This window comes from Vanellus vanellus (genome assembly GCF_965231255.1).
Source record: "Vanellus vanellus genome assembly, chromosome: Z".
NCBI lineage: Eukaryota > Metazoa > Chordata > Aves > Charadriiformes > Charadriidae > Vanellus > Vanellus vanellus.
The window spans coordinates 51,286,346-51,307,189 of NC_138908.1; the positions used below are offsets into that span (position 1 = coordinate 51,286,346).

Consider the following 20,844-nt stretch of genomic DNA (forward strand, 5'->3'; position numbering starts at 1 on the left):
GATGGATATCACTGGACTTGGCAACTGCAGGGTCTTACTGAATTGCTAGTATGAAATTTCCTATTTTTGTAGATTCTGAGTCAGAGTAACTGTACCCATGTTGCCTCCCAATTATCAGGGATATCTATTAACATCAAATAGATGATCCCAGAGCACCTCATCTATCAGTTTCATCAAAGTCAATGTGCAACAGGTGACTTGGATGGGGCAGCTGGGCAGAAGCATTAAAGAGTGAATGCCAGTCGCATTAAAATAAAAAATGTGTCCCTACCCAAGAACCAGAAAGAAGAAACTGACCGAAAAGCATGAAGGCGTTTTTTGAGAGCCTTATACAGTTGAGAGGTGCTAGGTATGTTGCTACAGATTTCTGCAGCAGGGAAGGAGCAAAGGAGGGGGAAGGGAGAAAGTATTCTCCAAGCTCAACACACTTCACTGAAAAATGCTGTAAGCATTCAAAGGAGTCTTGTCATGCTAAGGCTAAAGGGGTCTATTCTCCTTTCAGTCAACAGGGTTTTTATGTGCAAAGCTTGTCCACGACAGGAGAACGGATCCCATTGTGTTTTCACAGCGAGAAGTCAACGCTAGGTCAGTGTGCTGGAATTTTCCAGCTAAAGCACAGGAAGATGCTGGAGCCCTGCGAGTGTGTGATGGGGACTAGACAGCCCCTTCTAAGATTAGCAGCATCTGCAGTCACCGGATCCCTCTGCGTGAGTATGCACATTTGCATCTTCGGCGAGCTGCCTGTCTCCACAAAAATCTAAACGTCTAGGAGAGGCAGTTCTGGCACTGGGGAATTTTGGAAAAGACAAATGGTTCATTTAGAGTGTGGCCAATGAACAAGTCTTTTCAGACTTAGCTTGATGGGTAAATGCCTAGAGAAGTTTGAGAAATTGGGTACTAGAATTTTAAGAAGATGGAAGGGGAGTTTTTCTGAGTATTTTTTGCCCGTGCTTTTGGGAATCTGCTGGTTTCCTTACTCTTCTACCACTGTTGCTGAAGTTCCACTTTGAAGGCTTTTGCACTTTCCAGCTCACCATCTTCCTGAGGAGCGGTTGGAAAAAAGATTAATGTACCAAGTTCAGAAATGAAATAATTATACTATAAAAGCATCTACTGCCTAAGAAAGAAACAGATTTCAAACCATTTCTCACTCACTGCAATAAGGAATATTTTCTTTCTAATAAACATGGTCTGTATGCATAATCCAGGTCTACATGCATTAGAATGCACATATCCAAGGCCATTCCAATTGAAATAGCCATGCCACATCCAAACACTGTTATGAAGATTTAATAACATTTACAAAGCACTAGATTAATATTGTCATTGGAAAGGTTTGACCCTCAAAGAATTTTACATACATAAATTGCTTTTCTGTAAATGGTATAGAGCTCCACAGAATTACTGACACTGTCCTTGTGCATATGTGAGGGGCTGCCAAAGGCTCTAATTCTGTAACTGAAAGATAATGATCCCCAGCAAGGTAAGACCCAGGGACACAGTGAGGAAAAAGACCCCCACAATAATACACAATGGCTTAATTTATTACTTTAAAAATCAGCTTGGAGATCATAAAATCATAGAATTGTTTTAGTTGGAAGAGACCTTTAAGATCACCAAGTCCAACTGTTAACCTAGCACTGCCAAAACCACCACTAAACCATGTCCCCAAGCACTATACCTACACGTCTTTTAAGTACCTCCAGGGATGGTGACTCAACCACGTCCCTGGGCAGCTGGTTACAATGCTTGATAACCCTTTCGGTGAAGAAATTTTTCCTAATATCTAACCTAAACCTCCCCTGGCACAGCTTGAGGCCATTTCCTCTTGTCTTATTGCCTGTTACTTGGGAGAAGAGACTGACCACCCCCTCGCTACAACCTCCTTTCGGGTAGCTGTAGAGAGTGATAAGGTCTCCCCTCGGCCTCCTTTTCTCCAGGCTGAACCACTCCAGTTCCCTCAGCTGCTCCTCATAAGACTTGTGCTCCAGACCCTTCACCAGCTTTGTTGCCCTTCTCTGGACAAGCTCCAGCACCTCAATGTCTCTCCTGTACTGAGGGACCCAAAACTGAAGACAGTATTTGAGGCGGGGCCTCACCAGTGCTGAGTACAGGGGGATGATCACTTCCTTAGTCCTGCTGGCCACACTATTTCTAATACAAACCAAGATACAATAGAACAGCAGATGGTTATTGAAGCATTCATGGAAACAGCATCTTTCTTAGCTAGTCTTTTCTGGGGTTTTTGTGTGTGGTCCGCAAAAAAAACAAGCCTAAGTGAACTATTTAAGAAAAGCCTTAGAGATTACTTTGGTGAATCCTGTACTTCTTGACTGGACAAAGTGCTTTAAATTCCATGAATTTATCAGTCCTGTATTATCAGTTTATAATCCAATAAAAAGATGGAAGAGATCTAGTTTATGGGCTTTGTTCACTGTACATTACTCAGACAATGCAAAGGCAATGGTGTGCTAAATGAACAGAACAAATAACAATAATTACTCCACTACATTGAGATTTCTGGCTGGTGTGGGAGCAGCTACCAGGATCCATTCACACAACACTTAGACCAAACCTGCTTTGGCAGGAGCAGGAGCACAAAGCAAATTATTTTGTTGTGTCTCACATGTCTGAAATCTCCCATGCCTTTCAGACCAACAAGTTGTGTCATATACTCTGCAGATTGGTTTGTTTTCCTCCCGAGTGCTGGCAGCTTCAGCACAGTTGGTCTTCCAAGGCACATGTCCAGCTGGAGCAAGAGCTGCACATGCCAGAGGTGGGTGTGCCGCACCCAGGTCTGCCATCTCTGCAAGCGTTCAGCTTTCCCCTGGGATGGGTGCCCAGAGCCACATTCCCTGAAAGTCATGTTTGGTGTTGTCTTCCCCAGTAGCTCCTTTTCCTCCTTAAGCTACACACTTAGCATAAATGGCAGGTCTGAATGCCTTTCTCCTGTAGCTCCCCAATGATTCCCTCTCCAACAACGTGCCACCCCTTCCCGCCTCTCTCTCCTGCATGTCCACAACTCTTAGGTTGGGCACCTGCTGAGCAGAGCAGGGACACAGGAGCTAGAACTGAGAGAACAGCCAAGCAGAGAGAAAGAGCATCTACCCCCGAGATGTCTCAGCTTCGTGTGACCCTGCATGGGGACTATGTGCCAACGCTGGAGCAGGTAGAGGCACTTGTCACTCCTATGCTGGTGTTCCTACAGCCTGTCGTGCCAGTATCAAGCCTCTGCAGGACACTTACACACCTCTGGCCCTCAGTCTTCGCTTCTGCTGTAGGCTTTTGTCTTCTTGGCACTTGGCCTTATTGAACTTCATAAGGTTTGCATAGACCTACCTCTCAAGTCCTCTGGATGGCATTCCTTCCCTCCAGTGTGTCAACTATTCCACATAGCTTGGTGTTGTCAGCAAACTTGCTGAGGGTGCACTCCATCCCCTGTCCATATCACCCACAAAGATGTTAAATAGCACTGGTCCTAGTACCAACCCCTGAGGAATACCACTGTCAATGGTTACCACTTGGAGATTGAGCCGTTGACTGCAGCTGTTTGAGTGCGGCCATCCAGCCAATTCCTTGTGCACCAAGTGGTCCGCCCATCAAATACATATCTCTCTAATTTAGAAACAAGGATGTTGTGTGGGACAGTGTCAAATGCTTTGCACAAGTCCAGGTAGATGATGGCAGTGTTGTGCTTCGCTTATCCAACAATGCTGTAACCCCATTGTAGAAGGCCACCAAATTTGTCAGGTGCAATTTGCCCTTAGTAAGCCATGTTGACTGTCACCGATCACCTCCTTATTTTCCATGTGCCTTAGCATAGGAAGATCTGCTCCGTGATCTTGCTGGGCACAGGGGTGAGACTGACCAGCCTGTAGTTCCCTGGGTCTTTCTTATTTCCCTTTTTTGAAAAAGGGGGCTATGTTTCCCCCTTTTCAGTCAGCGGGAACTTCATCAGACTGCCATTACTTCTTAAGTACAATAGTGGCTTAGCAACTTCATCCACCAGTTCCCTCAAGACCCACTGATGTATATCATCAGGTCCCATGGACTTGTGCACCCTCAGGTTCCTTAAATCGTCTTGAACCTGGTCTTCTCCTACAGTGGGCAGTTCCTCATTCTCCCAGTTCCTGCCTTTGCCTTCTGCCACTTGGGCGGTGTGGCTAGAACACTTGCCAGTGAAGACAGAGGCAAAGAAGTCCTTGAGTACCTCAGCCTTCTCCATATCCTGGGTGACCAGGTCTCCTGTTTCCTTCCAGGCCTATGTTTTCCTTAGTCTTCCTTTTATCACTGACATACATATAGAAGCTTTTATTGTTGCCCTTTACATCGCTGGCCAGTTTTAATTCTATCAGGGCTTTAACTTTCCTAACTTGATCCCTGGCTGCTGGGACAATTTCTCTGTATTCCTCCCAGGCCACCTGTCCTTGCTTCCTTCCGCCCTCTGTAGGCTTCCTTTTTGAGTCTGAGTTTCTCTAGGACCTCATTGTTCATCCATGCAGGACTCCTCGTGGTTTTGCCTGACTTCCTGTTTGTTGAGATGCATTGCTCCTGAGCTTGGAGGAGGTGATCCTTGAATATTAGCCAGCTTTCTTGGCCCCCTCTTCCTTGCAGGGCTTTATCCCATGGTACTCTACCAAGCAGATCCCTGAAGAGGCCAAAGTCTGCTCTCCTGAATTCCAGGGTAGTGAGCTTACTGTGTGCCCTCCTCACCACCCTAAGGATCTTGAACTCCACCATCTCATGTTCACTGCAGCCAAGGCTGTCCTTGAGCTTGACATCCCCAACATCCCCTCCTTTTTGGTGAGAACAGTATCTAGCACCTCTCCTTGTTGGCTCTTCTATCATTTAGAGAAGGAAGTTATCACTAATGCATTTCAGGAACCTCCTGGATTGCTTATTTCCTGCTATGTTGTCCCTCCAACAGATATCAGGGTGGCTGAAGTCCCCCATGAGCACCAGAGCTTGTGAACGTGAGGTTGCTCCTATCTGTCTATAGAGGGCCTGGTTGGGTGGCCTGTAGCAGACCCCTGCTGTAATGTCACCTGTCCCTGTCCTCTCTTTTATCCCGACCCATAAGCCCTTGGTCTGATCCTCATCCAGCCCCAGGCAGAATTGCACGCACTCAAGCTGGTCATTGACATAAAGGGTGACTCCCCCTCCTTGTCTCCCTTGCCTGTCCTTCCTAAAGAGCTTGTACCCTTCCATTCCAACAATGCGGTCATAGGAGCCATCCCACCACATCTCCATGATGCCAATAAGATCATAACCCTGCAGGCAATGTGCACATCTCTAACTTCTCCGTTTTATTCCCCACGCTATGTGCGTTTGCATAGAGGCATTTAAGCTGGGCCCCCAGTGAAGTTACCTTACTGGCTGGAGTGGCTGGTATTCCTTTGTGTTACACTCCAGGTGCTCTCCTGTTGACCTACAACCCTTCTTTGGGCTCTGGGCATCTATTACTGTCATTGGCATCATACTGGTAGGAGTGGGATGGATTGAGGATCTCATCCCCCAGCAGCTCTGTTTTAAAGCCCTCTTCACCAGCTTGGCAAGCCTCTGACCAAAGATGCTCTTCCCCTTCTCTGACAAATAGAGGCCCCCATCAGGCCCTAGTAGACCAGGTTTCGCAAAGTGAGTCCCATGGTCTAAGTAGCCAAACCTCTGGCTGTGGCAGCAGTCCTGTAGCCATTTGTTGATTTGGCAGATTTGATTTGCCCTATCAACCCCCTTCCCTTTGACCAGAAGGATTGATGAAAAAACTACCTGCATCCCAGAGTCCTTGATCACTGCTCCCAGGGCTCTATAGTCCTTCTTGGTATTACTCAGGCTGCTCATGGCTGTTTCACTGGTGCCCACATGAAACAACAGCAGTGGATAAGAGTCAGAGGACTGTACAATGCTTGGTGGTCTCTCGGTGACATCCCTGATACGAGCCGCTGCTAAGCAGCACACTGCCCTTGAGAGTGCATCTGTTCGCCTCTGAACCTCTCAGAAGAGAGTCACCTACTATCAGATGGTATCTGTCCATGTTTCCCATATGTTACTCTATAAAACTATTGTTATTTCCATTCAGAGCTGGGGTAGATGACATGTACAGTAATACCACAGGTACAGGCAACATTGGCTTTTGAATGCCTACTTTTGCAGGTAGCGAGTATTGTAATTCTCAGTTATGATACCAGTATGTGTTACATTTCTGGTTTCTGGACCACCATGTTTAATCCTGAGATACAGATAGTGATGTGATCATCTTATCACATTACACTCTATAGCATGGAACTTGAAGAAATAGCACGTGTTTTGCATTTCTATATCCTTTTATATGGTTGTAGTACTTTATGGATTGGTAAAAGCCAATGTCCCCTACCTAAACATTTTTAAATGGACTGTCAGTGGATACTTGAACAACCTACTTGAAAATGAAAAGACTGCTGCAAAAGCTATCCTTTTGTGTCAGCCTCCAGAAAAACCTCACACTTTAGACAACATGTCTGTTCAGCATAACAGTATCTCACCTTTATAATAAATGACTTCTTCATGGTGTACAGATTTCAAAGTCTAAGAACCATATGGTTTACTTATCACTGCCACAGACTGCTAAAAACTAGTCTCTTTATGGGGCTTGAACTGGATGTTATCAGTTGGAAGCAGCAAAGGTACTTCCTTCCTGTAGGATGACTGTAATGGGTCTAAAGATCTTCTCCCTTTTTTATTCACTTTAATATTTTATGATAGCTTGGATGAGCAGTGTTTGATACAAAGATGGAAAATTGTTGTTATTTTCCACTACTAAACATTAAAAACTGAATATCCAGTGAAAATTTCTCTGACCATCCTATTACTTGCTGCAGTACTGGTCTCTCCTAGGACTTCATAGACTACATTTCCCTTAACTTCATCTTGGGCAGACAGGTATCTGTATTTGATGCTTACAGCAGTACAAGAACTACTTTCCCACCTTACAGTTTGGTATCTGATGCATCCTAACAGCTCCTTTCTGCCTTTCTTTCTGCTCTTCTTTCATAAGGACTATCTCCTTAGAGCTTAATTTGCTCTTCACATCTTTTAACACTTTGACAAATGCTTCCTGGTCCTCTCTCCCTGCCTGTTCTCACAAAATAATTTTCTAGCTTAATTTGAATGCCTTTTACCTCATCTAAAAATTCCAGGTTTTGTCTATTTGTCTTAAGAAAATTGCCTTTTTAAGCATTAGGAGTATCTGCAGCTCATCTTTACCCTGCTCTTGAACTCAGGTGACCCTGATTATGACTACAATGACAGAACATTGCCAGTGCATCAGCTCCTTCTCCATCTACAACTGCTGTACCTGGATGCATACGTACTGCCATTTCTATTCGAATGTATCGCTATTTCCCATCCAGCCTTCCTGAAAGCTTACCCGGTGCTTCCTTCCTGCTGCTCTGAATTGATTTTGGCCTCCTAAACTTGTCCCCGCCTTTTTTCATGCATAATGCATCATTTCAACTCATTTCTCCAGCAGCCTTGGTAGCTCCTTGGTAAATTCTGAACTGTTCAAAAATCACCCTCCATAAATATACAGTTGGAATGACTGATATTTGTTGACTGGGGTCTCTCCTTTGCAGGCAGCATACTTTTTGCTAATACCAGTCTGACTTTTCCAGCACATAAAACTTTACGCTGGTGGAAAAGGCTTGTTCTCCCTTCTTCTTTGTTGGCTAAACTCCTCATGTCTCACCCTCCCCTGGAATGGCTGTCTGTTGCTGTCTTTAGGATAATTCATATGCGCAGTGTTGGCTGTGGAAATTGAGACCAGACACAGCAATCAGAGGCAACCAAGGTTCAGAGAGCACTGCAAGGCAGAAAGGCTTTCTCAAGCCCTCTGTAACAAATAAAGAACTTAAGTAAAAATGCAAATCCACAGAAATGACCATTCGCCTGAGGCAGAGATCGGGAAAGGGCATTGACATGACCAGCGTCCCACATCCAAGCAAAAGGCTGGGGTGTTGTCAAAAAGCCCAGTATCTGTGGTAACTATGGGATATTTTATGTGAAAGAGTATTCAAAACAAAGTTTAAATCTATCGTATGTCCCAGTTGAGAGCAATAACAATAAATGAGTCATTGTGTCTCAGCCCCCTCTCATCACTGCAGATCTATGGCTGCTACTGTGTAAATCACAAAGAGCAGCTCATCTTTTTAGGAACACACCAGCACTCCAGTTTTGTTCATCTTCCAGAAAGAACGTAGTGAAAATGGAAACACTGCACTGTTATGATACTTGACTTATAATTGCTTGTATCTAACATAATGCCTTTAGGAAAGATGATAACAAGCAAAAAAGTATGCATTTGGCAATTTCCTGCCTCAGCCTCCAATTTCTAATGAAGTGAGGAGACCTCTGTTACTGATTAAGAGGATACTCTATGTTGCCCTTCTAATCATGTATATTTACTCATTGTTAAGTCCTTTTCTTTTGAAGGAAATATATAAAAGTTATCATGCATGTCTTGCGCTGTTGCCCACAAAATTGTTGCTGTTGCCCACTTTCACATCATGAACTATATTGGGGACTTGGGGTTACTCTGAACTGCCGTAATATCATAGCAGTCTTTTGTGTGCTTTTACTTGTACTTCATTGCTTTTGTTAGAGGAGGTAAAAAATAACAAGTAATAAGTACAATTTTATTTAAATTTAAGTTTCTTTTTGCTGATGCCTGCCTCCACCACCACCCAGCATGGATATTCAAGTGAGGATGCCAAAAGAAAATCTTTGATGAGTAGACAAAGGAGTTTGCAATTTTGCTGGAGGACTCCATAAACCGTGGATATCTGTGAATTTCTTCAGGTCTCTGAGTGTTGAAATTCTTGTTTGAACTAGAGATTTTCCCCCAAACTTTCCACGTGTACTAACTTTATATCTAGTGGCAGGCTTACAGATAAAGCTCTAGCAAATTCCAGATTTTTGCCTGTGGAGATCAGACTGGCATTATTGGCAAAGTGATAAAAAGAAGGCCACATGTTAGAGGTTTGCTACTACGATTTTTGAGACAGTTAATGCATGAAATTAGAATCTTTGCTGAAGATGCCATTAGAAATCTTTATACACCATTGAAATCTCCTGGTAAAAGCACCAGTAGAGCTTTTGTGACTCAGAAAACCCCACATTAACCCATAGCAGAGATAGGCAAAAAAATAGAGGAGATGATTGTTAAAAATGCAGAACAGTGCAGCTGGGAATGCTGAAGATGAAATCTAGAAGCAGCGCTGATGTTGCTCTAGAGATTATCCTGGTGAGTTGGTGAATAATGAATGGGGTAAAAACCTTTTTCATTTTTTGTAAAAACTGCTTTTTGGAGGAATGCCTTTGAATTATTAAAAAAATGGTATCTCCAGCTTATAGCACCTCAGAGTTGTCCTAGGTAAGTGTTTAGCACACCCAGTTAAGTCAATTCTAAACAGACTTCTTTTCAAAGCAGAAAAAAATTCCATTCACCTTTCATTAGAGGATACCAGACATGAGGATACTGATGATAGCTAAAAAACCTCCTGTAAACCCTCCAGTCTGTTTAGTTGTGGATAGTTAAAAGATTTGCAATTAATTGTGTGAAATCTTACTGTTGGATTTTGCCACATGGAAGGGGAGTGAACTAGACCAAACTGGGTGCTATTTACATCAGGAGACATTATACATATATTTGCCAGTCAAGTATAGACTGCTGTAAAATCTTAATGGCCTGTGAATGAACAGATATTTTCTTTCTATCTAAGGTGGGAGCTCAATCCCCAAAAGGGTTGATGAGAGAGGCTGAATAGGGCATGGACAGTATGTAGGGATGTAAAGGGACTTGGTGTCATGACATGTCTCGTCTATCCCGTAAGACACTAATTACTGGTCTTACTTAGGTGGATGAGCCACCTTGACTTAACCCAGAAAAGGAACGTGTATAATTTATATGTTTGATATATAACCTTCCACACAATGCTTCTCCTCTGAGTATGTGAGAAACTGCGTTTGCAGAAAGAAAAGTTGATTAATTTTCCACATTCATTCAGTCTAAGCTTTTTTTGCCACTCATGATGCCAGCAATACTGTTAATTATTGTCATAATAAGCACAATAAAGTAAAACGTTCCTATGCACTAAGCCCAAAGAGGCAACCAATTCCAGGCCCACATGATAATCCTGGCATTCATTTAAACTTTTCTTTCAGACTGCCCTTTGCTGAAAATTTTAACGTAGGCTCTCCCACAGTAACTCCTCTCGGTTGCTTTATTCAGTGCCACTGTGGTCTTCCACGATTATTTTCTGTGGCATTCATTGACACACCATAGGAACAGTCAGCAACCACTAATCAGCTATGCCTCACTGGAACTGGGTTTGCCAGGAAAAATTAACATCTTCATTTTCTACCGATGGCTCCCACACAGCAAAGACACAGCTGAGCCCAGACGCCCTCCTTGCTCACGCTCCTGACCCTGTTGTTCTCCTTCACCTAACCTCTTCCTGACCGTAAGAAAGCATCAGGATTCCAGAAGTTACCACAGATTTCCTCTGGTTTTCTGTCTGGGTTGTTGATTCTTGAATTCTTTACAAAGTCACTTTTGAAAATAATAATTTGCAATTTGGCATTCTGTGAGGCTGTTTCCAAAAAGCCAATTCCTCTCTGTTACTGCCTGTACCCTGGGACGGCATAGCTGTACTTCTAAATGACTCTCCCTCCCCTCAGGGTCTTTATATCAACAACTTTGCCTTGTTATGTCTTATATAAAACAAAAATTGCTTTCTGACATCTGCCTAGTTGTTATTTTTTTTTCCTCTCTTTCCTCCCATGTACCATACAGTCGTCTCTCTCACCATTTGAGAACAAGGCATTTAAAATTATCGGGAAAAGTATGGAAAATATCCACAGTACAAATTCCAGAGGCAAATCACATATTTGACTCAAAACTGTATTTTAAAAAAGTAGCTGCTTAGGCTTTAAAAAAATAAGCAGCTACAAAAAATTACTTTCTCATTGGTACTGTGAGATGTGAATCTAAAAGACAGGTTCCATATCAATTCACACCTTGCAGCAATGTTCATATTTAGGTCCCTTACCTGATCATACCTGGCCTCTACTTTACTGACATTTGTCTCAAACAATTCAAGGACAATTCAGAGAAACAATTTTTGATCTAAGAAAATCACTGAGGAAAAAGTACAAGGACTTTATTATAGTAAGGTTTCTAGTTGCAACTGTTAATATATTTAAGTAACCTGAGAAATTAAATATACATTTTTTTCGTGGAAAGTATGAGGACAAGAGAAGCCAGATACTGAACTTGACAGAATATTGTTAAAGGAAAATATGGTCTTGTTGCATTGTGGGAAAGCAATCTCTAAGTTGAAAAATTACTTCTGAGTACATGCTCAACAGGAAATACTTTTCACAAAGCCCTAGTGAAACTACATTCTTAATATGATATCCTTAATACATCCTAATGAAATACATGTTAAAGTATGTAACTTCAAGAATGTGCAATACAGCTGAGATAATGTTGGATTTCGAGATTTGGTATTTCCACTTTTTAATTCTGAGAGATTTTCACTTCAAATTTAACACTATATGAGAACATTTCTGGCTTTTAATTATTTACAAACAGAATTACTGTTAAAAATATGTTTACTAGAACAAAGAAATATAAACTGCCATACACTATGTGTAAATGTGTCTTCAGTGATGAAGAAACATGAGTATTAACTCCAGTTAAGAAAAGTCAATGAACTTTAATGGAAACTTTCTAGAAAAGGTAAAAACTATCTTGGGCTTGGAGTGATTTGTTCTGCTCTGATAATGCCTAGCTAGTTTAAAGCTGGTATACCTGGCTTGGGAAGCAACCATCCTCAGTCAGGTGCATACCTAGTCCCGTAGGTTCCTAAAGCATCCTTCTCCTGGCTAGGACATCTTTTTTCTATGGCAACCTCCAGCAATCTGAAGGGCCATAGTGACATTTTAGGTGACGCTTGTACTCGCTTTATCAAACTTGGCACAAAACTAGTCTAGAGACAAAGGAGCAGGTAAATAAGTGGTTTTAGGGCATCCTTGTACTCATGCCTGCTGGGCTGCACTTAACCATCTTTTAGCAATGCCACACAAGAGGACCAAAAGGTTTAGATTACACAAATAAATGGTTGCGGTTTATGAGCAGCTGCAGACAGACTTCCACTGAAGTTCAGGGGAATCAGTGCAACAAAGGACAGGCCCTTTTTGTGGTTTTGTTCTTTTTCTTATACACGGGGAATCTGACTCTGTGATCTTACTATTTTTACTATTAATCTTCTGGGGAAGAATGCTTGGCAGGGGAGCAGAGAGGAGGCTTTTGTGCGGGGCCAAAGGGTATTGATAATTAGAACAAATTCCTGTGTTATGTTCTTAGAAGCTGCCGTGACTGCAAGTAAGCTTTTTATTAAGGAGAAAATGTAAAACCCCATAAAAATAATGCATCTAAGTGTGATGACAACCCAAAAACATTTTTACCCCAAGAGAATTTTTCCTATCTCACTAACACTTAAGAGACATGTGTTGATCATAGGATGGTATCACGGACAATTTGTTTTCTCACACTTTATAACTTTTAATGAGGCAAAACACAATCTGAGGGGAAGAAACAACCATTTCAAATCAGTCCTTGCAATGTGGAGGTGCTAAACTGAGGTCTTTTTCTACACAGAACATCCTCAGGATAAGAAAGAGGTTGAATTATGCAGTCTAAATTACACTGTAAACCACAGCAACAGAATATTGTCCTATTTTATTTTACTCATTTATTGCCCAGTCTCTTTTAAAATTAGAGCTGACTGACCTTGCAGGACAAGGATCCAGATTACACTCTTGAAGTTTTGGCTTTGGCTTGATATTTTCAGGGTAATAGTGACAGTATTGATCTGCTACTACCCGGTTGCTTCTCAGATCAAAACATTCAGCAGATGTCAGTTGATAACCTGCAATACACAGTGGAGGAAATAATATGTGATGTGGTGTTCTTCCTTTGTCTCTCTGAAGTGCATCTAAGTTCTGGTTTGGTAAAAAGCAAACTGAAAACATCAGCGCTTTTGGACATAACAGCTGCTGTTTTACAGATCAGATTGAAAACAACAACTTAAATCACATGTAGTAAGAAACAAAAGATAACCACTACGGTCAAATAAAAATTCAGAAGCCTAGAGCAAAAACAAAAAACAAAGGCTGAGTTTTATTGGTAACCAAGAGTCATACATTCAGTATGAGGCTAAAGCTGCTGGTGAGGACAGGGGCAAATGGAGACGTCTAGTGATTCCAAAGTGGGCCTAAATCCCATCAACCCTTATGTTTGACAGCTTAGCATTAAATGCAGTCATGTGGATATCAAAATGTACTCTATGTATAGAGCCTGGTATGATGCTAAAAAATCTACCACTGTTGGTACATCCCTCCCTTCAATTAGAGGTAACTACTTTCATTTTCAGACTTAGCCCATTTTAAAGGTTCAAATCTCAGTGCATCAGTTGGGACAGATCCTGTATGCAGATGACGGTTTCTCGAATAGAGTGGTAATTCATTACCTCCTCCACAGGATGCTGAACAAGGAAAAAAATCAGTTTCCCTCCATCGGTGAATGATAGGCTGATAGAAGATAAACTGAACTGAACTGTCGGCAGCAACAGCATAGCGGATCTGAAAAAGATGTAACAACAAAGAGTGAACCTGATATAAATACCGGGAAGAAGCATTCTGCCACATGCATCTTGCAGCTTGCAGATATCTTGCGGCTATATGAAATACCAGAGATACTTTGCAATAGGAAAATGAGACGTACAAAACAGCATAGATTGGTGGCAAAATCTTGGCTGCAAAACACAGTCAAATAAATTTCCAGGCATAATCAGTGTCATTTCTGATCATTCTGACACCATGTTCTGAAAAAATGAATGCATGGTAAATGCATGGTTAGTGCTACTGAATAATTTTATGGGGTCAGAGGGTATGGACTGATCTTTATTCCATCAGAAAGTCACCTGCCACTACCTGCTCTTCCTCCCACACTGACATGGATTTTAGATCTTTAATATTTCCCAAAACCTCCTCAGACCAAGTATACTATATTAGATAGTTCAGAGTAAAAAATGGGAGGCTGTGCTGTGAGAAATACAGAAGTATAAAGATTCTGAGGTCTCCTTTTCACTCTTCTTTGTGGCACTGTCATTAATATAAGGTGGTCCTTCTGCTTACTTTATTTTGGCTGCAGAAATGCTCCTTTCGTTCATAGGTGTGGACTTTTGGCTGGAGTTAAGTGCACGTTTGTAAAACATTCTTTAGAGCCTACAAGTACTGCCAACTTTCAAGCCACCTGAGCTTCACTATGCTTCCAGTACTTTGTGTGCTGAATAGACTTCCCACGTAAACAAGTTTGTAGTGCAAAGGAGTGCCATAAGAAAAGAGACCTTCACACTGCTAAAGCAGCACCACCTGCACCTGGCCCAGGAAAAAATCCTTCCTGTTTGATAGCTGTGCTGATTAATACAGTTATGGGGACTTCAAAATCTCTGCAGGGCATCCCTTGTCCTTACCTCTAAGCCTTTGCATGAACAGATGGCAAAGGAAGAACAACAATGCCGCTACTAAAAGCCTCTCCTAGTTGATTATTTGCCCTAGGACATAACGTATTGGTGTGGCTTGGGCATCTTTGCATCAGTGGCATGATGCTGTCACAGGAGAGAAAACTGCCAAAGCACAACCAGAAAAGATGGACCCTTCTCCAAGTCAGTACTCTTGTTCTCAGGAGCAATCCTCCCTATTCTTTTTCTCAGAGAGCTTAAGATGTTCCAGCACTGCCTTCTTTTTCTTTTTCCATGTTTTGAACAAGTTGCCCTGTTTTAGAACCATTTTTCAATCTGCCTTTCATTTTCTTTCTTTCCAAACACCAGGAGACACCGTCAAAGAGTAGACTGTGAAACAGAAGCAAAAATATGACAAACTGAGCTGAACAGCGTAATCTGGGTTGTTTGTTTTGTTTTCCCCTGTAGATGGACAGAAACATGATTACAAATCAAAGTATATCTTGAAGAAAAGGACGAAGGCAAAAATACTGCAGGATGTGTTGATGGCTGTAAGAGATCTGGCCCACAGAGACTAAGGCTGCCCTCTTCTAATTAGAGTAAACAGTGATGTAAATTCCCAACAGGAAAAAAAATACAGCTGTAGCAATATAGCTTCTTAGCAAATGGGAAGCCTTTTGCACGGATTAATATCATTTGAGTCTCTGTGTCAGAAACAGGATATCTAATTCCTTGTGCCAGGATGGTGCATTAATCACACACTTCAGAAGGGTCTTTCTGGGCTCATGAAAGCCTCGTGCACTCCTGGGAAAAATATTCTATTGTGCTGGAAGCCATTTGCGGAGGTCTCTGATCTGAATGCGCAGAAAAAAATATTCACTGGGGAGAATTCTGCTCTTACTCTTTGTTTTTTAAGGATCATCAGTGATTCTTAAACTCAGAAGATGGGCTTAGCAGTACGGTTTTCAGTGAATCATGAAGAACAGTACGGTCTTCAGTGAATCATGAAGAACAGACCAAGAGCTCACACAGAGCCTACTATAAAAGGAAGGGGAAGAAAAAGAGTTCACATTAAAATAAAAAAGATCAGGAAGACATAAGAGTTCCTCTCCCTGCAGACTATTCCTGCATGTCTGCAGAATTATCTGTCTGTTTTGACACAGAGAAAAGACAGACGTACATCTTTTCCAGCCTAATGTGGAAGTCACTCATACAGCCATGATAACAACATAGGTGGGAAAGAATTTCAATGAGCCACAGCCATAAGCTAAAATGGTACAAAACAAGCAAATGAAAGAAACAGGCAAAGTATTGTTTATTTTTGTAAGGAGTACTGTAAGCAGAAGAGGAACAATATATGGTGATTCCACACAGCAAAAATTTTGTTTTGATTTTGTTTGACAGTTCGTTAAAGCTGAGATCTTGATCCAGGAGAAAACATCAGTGGCTGCTCGTGCCTTGCAAAACTCAAAGCAAGACTTGATAGCTAAATGCTTTAAGAAATATCCTGGTTTTGCTGCACGGGGCCAATTTCCACACATTGAAATACTCAGCTCTGCAGTATGGTGAAATTTTTTACCCTTGCAGTATTTGCAACACCCTGCTAGCTATGAGAAATGCCAGAATTTCAAATAGACGTGGTCAATACTTGAGAATCTTTAGTTAGTCCTCTAACAGTGAGTTTTGCATCCTTAGGTCGCTGAACCAGAAAAAATGGCAATCGTTCATTATGTTTGCAAATGCAGCCCTATCTAAATTTATTAATAGCAGACAGCAGAAGTACTCAGATCTTGCAGAGCACTAAGCCCTGCATTTGTGCTTTGCAACCCCCTAGAGATCATCCTTGACTTCTTTTAGGTTTCAGGGGAGTTTGGAGTACATCAGAACAGCCCTCACCACTTGGTAAGACCCAAGAGGATATCACCAGTCTTATGAAGAGTTGGTTAAAATTAGAGTCCTCTAACTATCCACCAAAAATTAACTGTCTAGCCTACAGTGACTAACAACAGAGATATCTTTTTTTCTTGTGGAAAGATCTTGAAAAAAACCCATCGCTTGCACCCTGCTTTTTTAAATTGATTTTGTAAATGACTGTCTGGGACGGTGCAACAGAGGCACAAGCCTCAGGTGAAGTTTTAGATTGATAAAATGCAGTATTGATTTTTGAGATACCCACAGAAAGTTGAATGAAAACAACGGACCTCATAATTTGAATATGAAAGCAGCATAATCTTTTTGAATTATTGTGATCTGACCTGTGACCAAGAGACGACAATATCTGACTTCACCTTGGTATTGTGTTGTTTTTCCTATAACGCCCTAATTTAATTAGTTCACATAAAAACAAGCAAGCAAGCAAAGTCCCCCAAAGCCTAACCTTTTCCTGCTTGATTTTGGCAGCATATGTCTGAACCTTCTGTTTATGTTCACTGAAGAACACGTCCTGGCCTACAAAACTGCACTAAGTTTACCCGGGCAGTTGTGAAATTTAGTCAGCAGTTTATAACCAGCAGTAATAACCAAGCAGCTATTAACATTAATTGTAGGGTTAAACCATGAAAAGCATATTCAACAAGATGTTCTAATTTTATGAAATAGCGTGTGTTGGAGGAGGAGGAAAGACACCATTTCTTTCTTGTGTGTGTGCATGTCCCAAATTGGGAACAGGGAAAAGGAATTATTATTGCATGCCATTTTTTGTCTTATGAAATCTGATCTGGTGTATTATGATCTAGCTCCATGCCACCATTCTTACTGAAAACGTTCTAATGGATTTTCCACATTATTATTACAAATGCTTTCTTTGAGTGCCAAATCCCAAATCATGAGGTTTTATTTATTAATGAGAAGTCTTCTAAGCAACCTACAAAGAAACTGGGGATGAGGATGTGGAGAACTATCCTCATGTAGCATATGTAATTTTGTGCTTTTCATGTCAGTAAAAACAAAGCTGTGTGTATGGTGCTTTCCTTTCTCTACTTAGAGTGCATTAATATTCCTGTTTGTATGTAGTGATACCTTACATTGAAAAAGAAGGAGGATGTGCAGGAGATTTGCTGCTGTTCATGATTTGTTCATGAATCAGAAATAGGAGCCAGACATTGCCATGGGAAAGTAATTTTACAAGCTTGCTTAAAATAACATAAAGTGTACAAAAAATGTAAATCAGAGAGATACTGAAGGCTTTCAAGCATCCTGTCTAACACAGGACTACACCATGACTCCTCTGAGCTTGCCTTTTAATTCCCTTGGAATGCTGAAGGGACCTTTGCCTTTAAGCTCCAGAGAACATGCCTACTGCCTGCTTCTGCATTCATGTCCCTTGATTGTGATTGTCCTGTGTTGGATCAGCTTGGTTTTGGGGTTGTGTTTATATGGAAGACAGCTCTGTCTGTCGCTTCTCAATTCAGCCTCTAAATCAGCTGGAGAAATCCCTGTGAAATTACATTATCAACAATTTACACGCTTTGCCAAACATCTTTGAATTGAACTTGCTCACCATGACCCAATCTTGGATTAAGCTGTGTTCCTTTAGGTGATTACGATGACTGTTAAAAAGCCTTTAGACTAAATCTCTCACAAAGCCAAAAGAGAAAGCTAGAAAGTTCAAATCTTTTCTCAAATTCCATCACTCTCACCAAAGGAAGAACAACATAGAAATTCAGTGCAATGGACCGGTTAAGATAGCTGGCAGCAACCAAGAGTATCAGCTGTAACAGCTACGATAATCTGTATAGAATCCACTACTAAATGCAACAAAAGCAGAAGCTTTTCAAATGAGAAGACCAAAGTTATTCCACAGAACCCAGAGCAACCCCAAACACATCAAAACCATCCCTGCTGCATCTCTTCTGTCGGTGTCACCCATAACACCCTACTCATCTATGGAAACACCATTTCACTGCCAACAACAGGGTAAGAGAATTCACCTTTGAGCAAGCGACCTTAATCCCCACTGCAGAATATTTATTAACATTAATAATAGCACTACAAAAGAAATTAATGTAAAAAATTAGGATCCTGTCGTGACAGATACCATATAAAAATAAAATCAACAAAATAAAAAGGCAGTGTTTGCCGCAATAAAAATTGTTAAAAGGATTAAAACTGAACAAGGTTGGCACCAAAGCTTCATAGTACTTAAAATTGACTGATTTTTGAAATAGACTTGGAGAACTCACACACAATACCAGAAAAATTTACAGAAAAAGAAAAGGAAAAATTACAAAGAACAGTTTGTCAGAGGAATACACAATAACATGTCTAAGAAACTGTGCCTATTGCCTCTAATTAAAACCTGACAGTAGATTTTTAGATCAGCAGTATTCTAAAGAAGTATGTAAGATTAATGGTAACACATATCCAGATCCAAACAGCACCCACCCAGTAGTTTCAAATCATGCGCTCTTTGAAGAGCACAGGAACGCAAATCATGTATGATCACAGTTAGCCTATTTTGATGAACAAGCTATTGTTTAAACCACAGGAAAATAGAAAACTGTAACAACATTTTTTAAAAGGGGCTTCATGAGTAATGCATGAAACCACAGACCAATAATCTCTACCTATGTTATGGAATCAGTAGATAGAATGAAAATAAAGAACAGAAGTCAAAGATGGATCCCTGAGAATGGTGATGCTTTTCAAGCATTGTAGTTTGCTTTGCCAAAATTCACAAGGGACACCGATAAAGGTAGCTTAGGTACCAGTTTTCTTCTAGGTCACTCACCACAGATCCTGGACAAAGTTCACATGAGCTAAGAAGATCCTCCCATGGACTGATGACTGGGTAACAGACAACGGTCCTATAACCTGTTCTTGCAATGGATGAAGGACCTGTGAAACCCCTCAGGGATGTGCGCTAGGGCATGAGCTGTTAGGCAGATGTCCAGGTGAACAGAATAAAGGGTCAACCATGAGCTGACTATGTTTTCTAAAGAAAATAATTATGAATGGTAGCTAAAAATGAAACTGTCTGTGAAAGCACTTGAAGCTTTGGCAGGCTACATTCAAGTTCAGTAAAAAAGAAATAATGACTCTGGGAGAAAGCGACTAATTATATAGGCTAATTATACATGAAAATGTCCTCCACGTTGGCTACTACTATTCAGAATGGTAGTAGGGTTGTTATAGGCTTTCCTCTGAAAATATCATCTCAGTGTCCAGCATTAGTTAAAAAGATTAAGGGACAATTACAGAAAGGAAGGAAAAAGAAGGGAATGTTAGACAGCCAAGTAGAATATATTTGTGTCCTGATGACTATGTGTAGTTCGCTCTTTCTCAAAATATATATTTACATATCATACAATTTATTTATATGAAATAATTATTAAATAATTTTATTATATTTTATTAAACTACACATTTATTTATAGGAAATGGATATCTCAAAAAATATATATTTAGATATTTAAATTAGTCACAAACTACATTATTTATGCAGATTATAAAAAATTATGAATATATAATCATAGCAGAAGCAGAAAAAGGACGAGAGAAGAGAAATAATGATAACCCTTCTATGGACCATCCTTGATAAAAGTAAAGATTAAATAGAGCAGGACTCTAGGAAAGAGGCAAATGATGATGATGAAGATCTAAAACATAGAAATAATGGACAAAGGGGGTATACAATAGTAATAATTTCCTGTTTCTCAGAGTGGAAAAACCAGAAGGAATCAGTGAAAATACTGCACCAAGGGTTTAAAAATGAGATATATTCCTTTTACACAGTGCACAGTTCATTGTGGAACTCATCCCATGAGTTAATCATTGTCAAAAGGGTAAATAGAGCACAAAAGGGCCTATAGAAATTCCTGAAGACTGGCTCATTTAAGTCATTATACACAACAGTCCAAATACAACATGAGGGTCAAGGAAGGCCTACAAGCAGAGGGTAAACTTGATCTGTTTCTGACACTTTTTCTTTCAGTATCTGAAACCAGTTCCTCTCTGAAACAGAGGTCTGAGTAAAGCAGATTTTTTGCTTGACCTAGTGCAGCAGTGCCTATATACTTATAGGTGGAATACATTGATTAGGAGAAAGATCATGTTCTAAGAACCATTGATTGAAATAATTTATATTGAACAGAAAGATAAATAAGAAATAGAACCTGTAAATTGTTTTCAGAAAGGCCACTACATGTCTTTCCATAAATTTTACTACATTTGCCAAAATAGGAGAAAACAAGTAGAATTTTTCTGAACTTGTTGCAGGATCTAGTCAAGGTAAATAATGATTAGGTCTCTTTTCAGGCTGGTCGTTACTTGTGAGCTTGACCTAGAC

General features: G+C 40.8%; 1 protein-coding gene across 1 annotated transcript in view; it reads right to left on the bottom strand.

The window, feature by feature from the left end:
• ADAMTSL1 (ADAMTS like 1) overlaps positions 1-20,844 on the bottom strand; it is a gene marked incomplete at its 5' end in the record, with an annotated part of 206,713 nt that overhangs the window by 104,058 nt on the left and 81,811 nt on the right. The window contains 2 exons of the mRNA XM_082497983.1: positions 12,827-12,965; positions 13,566-13,677. Coding sequence (XP_082354109.1) covers positions 12,827-12,965; positions 13,566-13,677 — 251 coding nt within the window. The remainder of the gene's footprint in view (positions 1-12,826; positions 12,966-13,565; positions 13,678-20,844) is intronic.